The following is a 12859-nucleotide window of genomic DNA, read 5'->3' on the forward strand; positions in this document are numbered from 1 at the left end:
TAAACAACTGCTGCCTTGTATTTTGTTCTTGGTTGGACAAAGGCTATGGAAGCAAATCCAAAAAGAAAAGCAGGCTGAAATCGGAGTCAATGGCCTCAATGGCGCATAACCAATTGACACGTAACGCTTAATTGTGTTGGAGGCGTGGTCGAGTCGGCAAAAAGCTCATGGTTGAAAAATTCGAACAAAGTCTCGAGTTCAAACTCACTGGCAGATAAATCTCGATCCCCTTGAACACTAATAATTAAGAACGAAGAAGAAGAAAGAAGGAGTTGGGATTCGGGCAGCTAGGTTGTTGGTTTAGACTGCGTATAGGTTGAAACGCGATGCAATTTTATAACTTACAGTTGCAATGTTGAAGTCTTAGTCCGTAATGTAAAACCATTTTCTCATTAAGTTCATAATACTTTCTATTTTGGTCTAAAGTTTTAAAAATATTCAAAAAAAAGTGAACAAAAATCATTTAATTTTCAAAGTAAACAAATAGGCCTAGTCCTTGGGGTAGGTAAAGTAGAATTCACCTGTTTCATTGACAGGATGGTATCAACGGATAATGTGGTTAGCGGTATGGTCAGCCATCTCTTTCTTTACAACTTAGTAAGGTACCCATCTCAGAAAAATAAACTTATAATTTTTTAGCACATTAACAAACTCGTTATTAATTAATAATGTAAATTTTGTCCAAACACATTTTGCTAAGTTAAAATAGTATTATTGATATTTATACAAATTACAATCAAAATAGTGAAATAGTATAGGTACTACATTTCGGTGTACATTCTTTGATGGGTTTTTAAAAATCATCCGTTAGGCTTAAGAGTTTATTTTTTGATTTGAACAAAATATATTACACTTTATATAACATTATAAATATGTAAATTTAAAAAAATATATATGTTATAAGTTAGTTAATTTACAGAACACAAATCTTGTTTATACTTTATATATTTGTATCACGACCAAAAAAACTACAATTCTTCGGCTTACTAAAAAGTGTAATAGTTAACCTAAAATATTAATAACTACCCGTTATTCGCTATGCTTTGCTTCAGCCATTTATAGCGGTGTCCAAATGTAAATGTTAACAAATATGTATATTTGTTTACAAAATGTTCAAAGAAAAATTAAAAAGCATCACATAATTCTATTCTCAAAACAGCAATAGCACGTGATTCAAAAATGTAGCAACACATCTCCTACCATTTTACAATATCGATTTTCGTTACACAAATACAATACGCATTTTAGAATCAAACACAAAAAAACACTTGTTATTTACTTTCCCTCTTTTGAGAGTATCAAGTAAGAGTATATGATTTGTTACACCGTAATAGTAAACAAGTATAAAGCGTAACATTAAACTAAAAAAATAAAGTAAAAAAATAAAAAATTGTAAAAGACCATTGTACACATACAGCACACTCTTTATCTACTACAAAAGTAAAAGCACCCAATTACAATAAGTACACAATTGTAAATCCTATCAATACGTAAATTAAAATAAACATATAACTAAAGTACAACCTTAATTTTATCCGACATTTTGCATGCTTTATGTTGGTGTAAGACATTACCTATCATTACCCCCAACCGGTTATTAGCCCCCAGATCAATAACCTCATCCTAAATTCCACCCTGTGTATTTACCATACTACACAATACATATTAATCTAACACCTATTTATTTCCTATCCCAATAGCCTACTCCAAATTCTTAACCCTGTTCATAACTAAAACCAAATTATTATCCTTAATCTTCACTCTACCCATATTCTATCCTATCATTATCGTTACAGTTACCGTCACCGTTACCTTACCGCCATCGATACAGCAACCGCTACCTTAACCGGTTGGTAACTGTCGGATTGCAGGTAATGTCCTACGGGGTAATGGTCTGGGCAGGGAGAGACGTAACGCTAGGTAAAATGACCGGGGTTAATTAGCTTGAGGGGAGTAATGTCAAAATCTGATTTTAAGCACCCCTACCCCATTGTTTAACGCCACGAGAGTATTCTGTCCTAAATACAAATAAAAAACGAAGTGTATCCATATATTTCCATATATTGTCTCTTAATATGACACAAAATAGAAAACTTTATTAAATTTATATTATTTTATATATATATATATACAAATCGAAATATAAATCGAATAATAATAAAATAAATTTTCTCTATTCTGGTCACTTTAAATTGGAGGCTATTTGATGAAAAAAAAAACTGACAGTTATACTAAGACGAAATATTCACCACTATCATTTCCTTGAGCGTCTGATCCACTGTGAGGAGACTCATACCTATGTATCCCGTCATTTCCCAGCATGTAGACAGGCGCTCCGCCTGAGCCATTACATGTAATGTTGTATACCAGTACCTGGTGTATTGTTCCCTCTTACGTTTGTGTGTCCATTCGCCTACAGAAACTTGTTTAGGGAGGCCATGAGGATGAGACACTATAACGGTGAACTTTTCCAAATCACCGAATTTGTTATATTTAGTATTTACCTCTTTACATAGCTTTGTAAATCGGAAACACAATTTATCAAGCTTATGAACCAAATTTAAATCGCGTGTCACATATTTCAACCTACACCAGTCTTTCTCAATGTCTTCTTTTGAAACGATCTCCCAGCTATCAAGTGTGAGAACTGGACCTTTTTTTGGATCCATATCTAAAACACAGCTGGTCTGTCTCGCCTCACTGTCGTCAAACACCACGTATCTGGCTGTCAACACGTAAATCTCACCCAACACTTTGCTGGGCGTGGCAGAGAATTCGGATTTTTCAAAATTACAAGTTCCCCCACTCCCTTTCTGCATGTGCACTCAACATACCTTCCCCGTCCCTAACCTCATCACGTGACTTCCTCTGTCCTTATAACATGGATATGAAACTTGAGTGCCTGGGTAAAACTTTGGTCTCTCTAGACTGGTGAATTTAGTCTTTACCTGGACAGTTAGGGCTGCCAATGTTTTGATTGTGTCTGACATGAGATCGTTATGGAAACGTAAGGGAAGACAATAGAAGTTGAAATCTTCAAGAGGTATAAAGCGTTTATGACCTGGATTCTTTTTGCAATCAGCAACACATCTAATAAGATCATCATCATAACACATCTCAGCTTCGTGATTTCCTATAACAAATTAAAAACAGTTTTTTAGGTTTGATGGTAATATACAAGGTGTGATTATCCTGGGAGTAAGGTTGGGTGTTTGTGGGAGAGAATTTACAGGGGATAATGATTAACTATGAGTGTATTTCACATTAAATTCACCATTGATAATTCTACAACGTAATAACACTATACATTAAGGTGTAAATTGTTGAGGATGTTTAAATTGAATACTAATTTTAAAATGTTAAATCCTGGAAGAAAAACTTCTATCATCTAGATTCGAATCCCTTTCCTAAATAAACTATATAGATTGTGTGACTTAATTTATGAGTACTTGAAAGATTAACAAAAATAACATTTTTAGTAGTTCTACTGATTAAACTCTTAATAAATATGTCTTTAATTTAAGACGTGTTTTGTGTGTATAATTGCAATGCGTATAATTTCCAGAGTTAAAAAAACAATTTTGAAACAAAGCAGTTTAAATTATTCGAATATCAAAACAAATATAATAAACCTTCATGAAAATAAGCTTTATTTTGCTAAAAAAATTACAGCGGTAGAGACTTTAAGAAACCGGCGATTCTAGGATATTAAAATTATATAAGGATACACAATCAAACAGATGTAAACCGAAGGTAAAATTAAATTATGAATGTTATGTAGTGGTTGATGGAATGATGTTTTACTTTAATCAAATACTTGCGCCACATCATAGTTTAAAATATGAAAAGCCAAACGCTTTATATAAGTAATTATAAAGTACTTACAGAATAAAAGGATAGCTGAAAACAAATAAAATACAGTAAGCTTATATTTTCATACAATTAATAGATTTATATGTAGATTACTAATACATTCCCAGTATTGATTGAAAAGCGTCCAACATCCGCGAGGAACAATTAGATAGTCTCACAAGAAAGTCTGACGCAATATTTTAAGAGGATTTCATCCTATATATTCTTAAACGCTTTAACATGTTTTTTAAAACTAAGGTATTGAAATGTAAACAATGCCAGCACATGTATCGTATTTATCGGGCCAGGGTTTGCCCACACAACCACTGCAGCGAATTTACTAAAGTGTCTGGTCCCCATTTGGATAAAGTGTAATCCTAATCTGTCTGAGTAGCTGCGTTCGTTATGTTTCGGAACATTCTGCCAATCTTGCCAGTACCTTAATAAGTCCTTAGAAACTATTCACTCTAAAATTTCTCTCTCTTGATCTCCTATTTTCACTTATATATTCCTTTTTTTCATTATCTTTTATTTTCCTTTTTCTGTATTTCTGACTTCCTTTTGAATTACAATGTCTAGTATTTCTGATTTATCGGCAGTCAAACACGTTATTACCAATAAATGATCCTTTTTAAAATATAGACAATCGATTATAGACTATATATTTATAAACACACGCTTGTGTCTCTTTTAACAAGCTTTTATTTAACTCACTTCCTCGTCAGTCGTCAGTCTGTCGTCAGTCTGTCTGTCTGTCTAGATCGAAACGCCGGAGCGAAATTGCATGCACTTCTACTTGACAGATACGGTTCTTAAATTGTACGTGGGTCAAGGCATGAAGACATTGCATCGTGACATTAATTTTGACTTAATTGGATGCCTAATTAATTTTTCATGAATTAATTAAAATTTTGACCAAATTAGTAGGCATTTCTATCCAACCACACCACACGCATCATCACGTTCAATAGGAACGTAATGGTTTTTAGTCATGAAACTCTATTGTAAATAAAAACATGTAAAGTACTAAAAAAAATTCCATAAAAACGTTTTAATAACAAGCTTTTATGTAATAAGCACTAAAAAGGATACATTATACACTACTATTTAAATAACTATAAAGAAAAGCGTGGTTTACTTTAGTATCTATTGAATACCTTTACTAATATTTAGGAAGAGACCCACGCTATTCTTTATAGTTATTAAAATAGTAGTGTATAATTTATTTTCTCCTTTTAGTGCATTATTACATAAAAGCTTGTTATTAAAACGTTTTTTATGAATTTTTTTTTACTCAAGTCAAACCAATTTCGTAAACAAATACATGTTTATTCATATCACAAACTGAAAACCTACTCATATAATAAGGTGTCGTCCATAAATGACGTCACATTCGAAGAGGGGGAGGGGTCCGTAATTTTGTGACGGTGTGTGATGAGGGGGAGGGGGGGGGAGGGCTCAGATGGTGTGACGTCATTTTTTTTGCATTATAAAAAGCAATGTTAGAAAACGCGTTTTAGCCGATGTTTCGCGTTTTTGAAAAGGTTTTAATAAATTGTAATAGGAATTGATCAAAATACTTGATGTTGAAAGAGTTCTAACGAGATTTTGGAAAAATATCAATGTTTTATGAAAAATTCAATAGCAATTTTGAGGGGGGTTGTAGGCTGAGGTATGACGTCATTTTAAGGGGGGGGGGTCTGGCTTTTTACGACGACGTGTTACGGAGGGGAGGAGGGGGGGGGGAATCGTCCAAAAAAAGAGTGACGTCATTTATGGATGACCTCTAAAACGTAAGAATACATTTCACAAGATAGCACAGCTATGATTAATTATTAATAAACTCATTGTATTTACCAAAAAACAGTCCAATCATTAGAAATACTGGTACGGCTAATGTTATTACGATTACAAAAAGGGGATTAAGTTCCGACGTTTCTTCTACTGAAATGAAGCAATAGAAGAAATTTTATGTAAATAATATTGTCTAGCATAAATGAATTTTCTTAATTAAGCCACACATATTAAACTTATATACAACCACAAAGCTTTCTAAAATTAGTATTTTCTAAATTTAAGATGAATGAATCAGATGAACGCTTTTGCAAAAGTTATTCTAACCTTATATAACCATATGTTACCATAAAGTACTACTTCTGACTTTGGTAACATAAGAAACAAGGTTTAAATATCTATAATTAAACGCGTCTAGCAAGTAATGATAGCATAGACTAATTAATCAAAATTTTATTTGCAATGTTTCCTAATCGTTGCTGAGTTATGAACTTTAGACTTTTTACTTATATATATATATATATATATTACTTATATATTCCCTCAAAAAATTACCTTTTGGAATACCAAATATTGACACACATGCGTGTTCACAAAGTGGATTTTTTTTCAACAAGACCTCCCTTGAATCTTGACTTCTGCAGAATTCTATCTCATCAATTTTTGACGGAAAACATGATTCCACTTTGTTATCTTTTGTGCAAAACTGGTAGTTATAATAGCACAATCCATGATAGCCACAGATATGTTGACCTTCATGTGGACATTTAAACGTTTTTAAGTCAACCAAAGCTGCAAATGAAATATTAATATATATATATATATATATATATATATATATATATATATATATATATATATATATATATATATATATATATATATATACTATGTATCCGCCGCACTCTGTTGCAATTATAGAAGATTGATAGCATGATAACATTCAAATTACAGTGTGTCATTTTTACTTTCTCGATTATACGAAGTATAGAGAAAGTCTTGTAATCGTGCACAAAAATAAATCGAGATTTTACAAATCTCGACGTTTTACACCTCACTGATACGGAAAAACATAATTTTGCAATCTTGTCCGTATGTCTGTGCGTCTGTGTGTGTGTATGTCTGTGTGTGTGTATAAACACGATAACATGAGTACCGTTACAGCTAGGTTGATGAAATTTCATTTATAAGTATTTTATCAAAATCGTAGATCCGTATCAACTTTTGAGCGATTTCCGATAACCTGAAGTGGAACTTTTTCTACTTTGAATTTTTCAAAAGCCTATAATTTGAATACTATTTCAGATAGATAAATGAAATTTCACAAGTTAGTTAAAGATCTAATTCTCTACCTTCTGTCAAATTTTGAGTAATTTGACCGGAAATACTAATTTACGCTATTTCCGATTTCTCAAAAAACGCATGTGAATTTATAAAGTACTAATAATAATCCGCACTATTTTGCACATTTTATATGACGTTCACTTGGTGTGCAATTCTTTTTTCTACTAGATTTTATTCTATTTTAAAAAGTTTAAGTATTTAAAATGGATTAAAAGTCATGTCTATATCCCGAGTTGCTATTCCCTATTGTTTCATATAAGAATATTCGAGAAATTTTAGGGGAGATCACTCCCGGTTTATTTTTAAAAATGCACTATAACAATATGCATAAACTATAAACTATATTATTTTAAACGTCATTAATATAATTATTTTAAACTTCATATAATACCTCATGTCTTCAAACCTTTATATCCTACTTTTCAAGTTTGAACAAAATTGCTACAATATAAGAGTTTGAACTTTTGATCGCAGTAATTCACCATTTAAGCTTAAAACATTAAGCATGATCAACATAATTGATAAAAGAATGTAAAAAATAACACCTAAAACAGTGCTTAACTTACGTAAAACAGAAATGTTGTATTGTATAATCTCACTTTTCCATCCAAGTACATTTGAACCAACACACATAAAACCTTAAAATTGTCGAGAAAGAAAAAAAGTTAAAATAGATTAGTTCGAATTTAATGTAAGGTTTAAGATTTATACATTTTCTATAACTCTATTAGTGCTTACATATACTCTCTTATATATAGAGATATAGGATATATATATATATATATATATATATATATATATATATATATATATATATATATATATATCCCAAAATACCGGTGATGAACAAAAATGGCTAACTTCAAACGTCAACTGAAGAATAATTGACACGATGTAGAGAACACTTCCAGGAAGTACTAAACAGCACAGCACCACAAGACCCACCAGACCTGGAATCAGGGTCATTACGGCAAGATAGAGAAGAAGTAGCGAATTCACGTCATAAATGACTCAACTTAGTCTGAAGCACAGGACAGATCCGACTAGAAGAGAGGCCTCCATATGAAGTTAGCAAAAAATGGTGACTTATCTCAGTGTGTAAAATGGAGGCGTATTACCTTGTTGTCCATCTCAAGTAAAGTTCTTATAAAAGTCATCTTGGACAGAATAAAGAAGGCAATAGTCTTTAAGCAAAGAGTTTGAACAAGCATTTTATATGAAAGGAACTTATATAGATCAGACAGCTACAATTGTAGAAAGGACAATAAAATGACAAGCCTCGCTTTAAATCTGCTTTGTCTACTTAGAGAAGGCCTTTGTAGTGTGATTAGGCAAACAGTGGAATTTGTTTTTAAGCACCATGGTGAACCCTTCAATTAAGTGGATATAATTCAGCAACTATACAGCAGCGGTGTGTAACCACCTGTCTGTAGGTGTTGGTCCGTGGCTTAGTAATACTGTCACAAGACTGTGGATACCTCATTTGGCTCTGACATCGAACTCATATAAAGAATCACAATCTGACGTCGGGTTCGAGATTACAAAACTGTAATTCTTGATAAATAATCATTGTTCCAAAAGTAACATGAAAATCAATAGACCTCCAATGTCAAAGGTCCATACACAGTTTCACTCCGTAGCCGTACTGACATTGTTCTCTGCGTTTAACCATTCTATGTGATAACTTCACTGTCACAATCAATCGTCAATCAAATACGCTGTCTCTTAATTGTATTTATGGGCCAACCTCGTGTTTATCCACAACCATTCTTTCTCCGTCTACACAACAGTTCGTTCTCTTTGTCTCGATCGTTCTCTCTGCGTTTCTGAGCACATACCATGAAGTAGCGATCTCATACACACAGATGTTATTTTCGGTGTAGTCAACAAGGTTCAGATATTCTTTTCCGATACCACCAATTGCGTCATATTTCGTATTATGTTAGTCCGCCTGTCTACTGAGTTTGTTACAAAACATTTTGTTTACTTAAAAGTGCCAAGCCTTGTTGACAAGTCAAATTCTATGTTATTCACCCGAGTTAATTTAGAAATAACATTTTTTTTTCGTCACAGTTACATAATAGCTCGTTTTGGTTTTGGCATTAAACTTGTCCTTGCTGACAACCATATACGCGACCGATAGTGTTTTAAAACAAACTATTTTCAGTCGCTGAATAATAAGGTTCATAATTTCTATATTTTAACAGAAATTTTGACTACATTGTGAGGCAATTGTTACATTAGAATCCCAAGGGGAGAGAAAAGGTAGGCTGACCTAAACAATCCTGGTGGAGGGCGAAGCAAGAGCTGCTAGACTTGCTTACGCTCAAATAACGATAGCTGCCTAATAGGAGTTTAGTAAAGAGGTGTTTCTGCAGCCATTTGTTCTCAATGGCTCAAAAAGGAAAAAAATATAGTAAGACAACAGAAAAGTTAAAAAAACGGATCTGAATTGAAAACACTCTTACTTGTGATATTTTTTTGCGCTTTTAGCTTCAAAGTTGCAGTATTATTTCCGATTGAAAACGTTTTGTTTTCGTAAAACCATAGTAACTTTGTTGTCAAGTTACTAGTGTCATATTTTACACAAGAGCAGCTTAACATTTCATTCTCATTCACAAAGTTTTCACACGAAAAGTTCGCTTTGGGTCGTTCTGAAAATGTTTAATTTCAGCTATTCGGTAAAACAAGAATTGTGTAGCCTACAGACACACACACACGTACCCCCTCCACACACACACTTGCACGCAAGTACACAAACATACATTCACACACACACATACACTCTTTCTCTCACACACACGCACGCGCACTAAAACACACAATATTCGTATGTGAAGAACTATTATAAAATCTAATAGTTTTTCCTTATATAAATTTAAACTTAATTTTTTACCAATTTTGATAGCAATGTTTTTGATAGCTCCATATTTCATATCGGATTTAAAAATCCCTTTTATATCTGGATAAATGTGGACCTTATAACGAAACATTCTTAACGAGATATTTAAAGCGATTGAACATTTGGAAACCAAGTAGTAAGGGTGACCAGGAACTTTTGAATATACGTGATCAACTTTTGCTCTCTTTTTAACCTATCAATAAAATTTCAAAATATTTTCATTATCAAATAAATTTTTATAGAAAAAGCAACAACAAATAAACTACCGTAAAAGCTATAAACATTTTTAAAACATTGTAGTGTTAGTTCCTAGTAGATGATTCTAAATTTCGACTAAAAAATTAATTAAATAATCTTTTCCTTTTAACGCCTTATGTGTTTTTCAAACTAACAATTTTTTTTTTAGATTTAAAGGTTTAATTAGCTTTAACTACAGGCAGACTTACTTTCAATCTAGTGTCAACAAAATTACACAGGATCTTCGGATAAGATTTGGGAATTATGCACGTTAATTTCAGTATCTGCAATTCCTCTAAGTAACAGTGTTCATTCGTGACATGTACTGAAATTTTATGTATTAATGCAAAAAGTATTCTTTAAAATAGTATTTTTTTCTTTTATTTATAATAATATATAAAAAATATTTTTTTTAAATTTAAAACACGATAATGTTTAAACATCATAAGCAAATATATTTTACTCGTAATGTTATTATTAATCATTTAATGCATTATTTTAAGCATATTTATTGTTAGGCTTATACTAATCTTTTTTTTAATATATAATAAATCTTACAATAGATTCTTGAGCGCCTGCTGCATAATAGAGTGTCACTATTAGTCATAAGATCCCATGTAGTTCGATCTTCTTCATTATCGTTTGTAAAAAATGTCAATATAGTAAACATTCTTTTATTCTTAACTTCGAGAACCAACGTAAACGTTAAAGAATACTTTTTGTGGATTTTACAATCGCCAAATGTGTGGCAAGAACTGACAGGCTCGTTATTTCTGTACCATACCACACTTATGTTTCCTAATGCACTGTGCCATCCGCATTTCACTGAACAGTAGCTATTTTCCGGACACACCTTGACATTATCAAATTCCAATGGAAAAGAAGTATAATTATCTGTAAACAAAAGTTATATAATCCTTATTTATAAATATAATTCGAAACATGAAAAAGTTTACTGTCATAACAATAATAGTTTAAGATTATACAAAGCCCTTCAATTGCATAAAGAAAATGGTTAAAAGATGTATTTAATATGCATAACAAGCATATACGTTTCGCTCTGAGAGGAAAAGTAATTCAACAACACTCATTATGATAAAATTCAAGTGTAAACAACGATGCAATTTTAGACGCACGATCTAATTTTTTTTACCACACCATCGCTATCATAGTTATAACCACATATTTACATTGCATTAAGAAAACAAAACACCTTCATAGTACGTAATCGCCCTGTACAAGGGTGAGGTAGAAAACCCCTCTTCAACTGCCAAGATTTTAGGAGTGTCGAAATGCTCACGTGGAAGCCACGTTTTCACCTTATCGCAGTAGCGCCCTAGAACGCCCCTTGTTCGATTTAGTCATCGATTATAGTATCCTCATATAAAATTTGCTCTCTAAAAGTGAGGTCCAGGGCGTACCCCTGACACCCTGCGCAAGACCAGCGGGTGAATTCTGAGCGCCAAACTGCACCCTACAGCAAGTTTGGAAGTTAATTTCAGTTTCACGGAAATCAGATGAACGGTGTAGCAATGGATAAAACAAACAGAAAAACACATAAACTTTCTCAAACACACACATATAAATATATGTTAATATAAGTTAATATTATTTGTGTCATACAATATCAGTGTATAAATTATATCTTTTATTTGAGTAACTTTAGTAACTATGTACCACATTGCTTAACAGTGACGTAGATGCCTTTTTTAAATTGCCATAAAGAAAGTATTATTATTAGTCTCTACTTTAAATATTTCACAGCTGTTTGAAAGCCATTTAGTTTAAATTTTAAAGGGATGATTCTTTTATCTAAATAGTTTTTCCATTTATTCTTGTGTATAGTCAAATAATGAGAAAAAATAAAAGCTTAACTTATTGACGTATTCAAAACCAAATTAATAGGTAAAATACAGCGGTCAAGCTGGTCAATTTTTAACCCCTTACAATTCTTATAACCTGTGATTTTTCCATGCACCTACGCCTACAGGACTATCTCCTTACTAAATGTCAAGTTTGTGTAGTATCTGGAAGTGGTCGCTCTAATTCAAGCACTATAAAGAGTATAGTTTATATAAGACCGCGGTCACGCTAGGTCAGTTTTAGGTCATTCTAAACTTGATTATGTGTGTCCCCTTTGAAATGAGGCAAATACAGCTTATGAGATTTATATTATTTTTCTAACTACAAAATGTATATAACAGATTTGAACTAATATTAAACAAAATGTAGAATAATCGTAGTTAACATTGTTACATTTTTAGACAGACTGTATTAACAATAAGAATAGAAAATCTTCTACAAACCAACCTGTTTTTTTTCTACTTTTACCATCGTTTGTTGTGAAACCTACATGACGATTCAAAACCGTGTTGCGAGTTGCACTACAGTTCCTGATGACATTTGAAGATCCATATTTGGGGACTTTACACCTTTTGCAAGCTAGGCAGGCGTGGTCCATTTGATCCATAAAGCTGCCCGTTGGACAAGGGACACACGAATGATTGTTAGATAAATATGTTCCTGGACCACAACTTCCGGGATAACAAACGCCTTGAACTGAGTAGAATATGTACTCAAGTCCAATCATAAAAAGGATATTGTAACTGTTACATAGAAATTAAAATCTGGTCATCATATGTTATTTGTTTAACACTATTCTAAAAATAATATATTGAAGAATACTTTTTTAACAAGAACAAAAAAGAAAGCGTAAACAAGATCTAAATT

The 12859-nt window shown here is 32.3% G+C and overlaps 1 protein-coding gene across 1 annotated transcript; it reads right to left on the reverse strand.

Moving 5' to 3' along the window:
• Window positions 1-2207: 2207 nt before the first annotated feature.
• LOC131953094 (uncharacterized) lies at window positions 2208-10799 on the reverse strand. Its single transcript, XM_059316130.1, has 9 exons — window positions 10688-10799; window positions 10339-10454; window positions 9887-10085; window positions 9459-9644; window positions 7557-7628; window positions 6202-6438; window positions 5710-5796; window positions 3886-3900; window positions 2208-3133 (listed from the first exon to the last, which is right to left on the reverse strand). Coding segments are annotated over exons 1-9 (1026 nt in total). The 3' UTR covers window positions 2208-3131.
• Window positions 10800-12859: the final 2060 nt, after the last annotated feature.

The sequence above is a fragment of the Physella acuta genome, unplaced genomic scaffold (assembly GCF_028476545.2).
Source record: "Physella acuta isolate Inbredline_101_S28 unplaced genomic scaffold, ASM2847654v3 ptg000905l, whole genome shotgun sequence".
Classification (NCBI taxonomy): domain Eukaryota; kingdom Metazoa; phylum Mollusca; class Gastropoda; family Physidae; genus Physella; species Physella acuta.

What these genes read in the sequence shown, in the direction of transcription:
- LOC131953094 (XM_059316130.1), bottom strand. Translation starts at nt 10,799, where the DNA reads ATGTTTACTATATTGACATTTTTTACAAACGATAATGAAGAAGATCGA. An exon ending in TTGTTGACACTAGATTGAAA is followed by an intron (nt 10,086 to 10,338) that starts GTAAGTCTGCCT and finishes TTTTATTGATAG; the next exon opens with GTTAAAAAGAGAGCAAAAGT. An exon ending in AATATTTGGTATTCCAAAAG is followed by an intron (nt 5,797 to 6,201) that starts GTAATTTTTTGA and finishes GCTTCATTTCAG; the next exon opens with TAGAAGAAACGTCGGAACTT.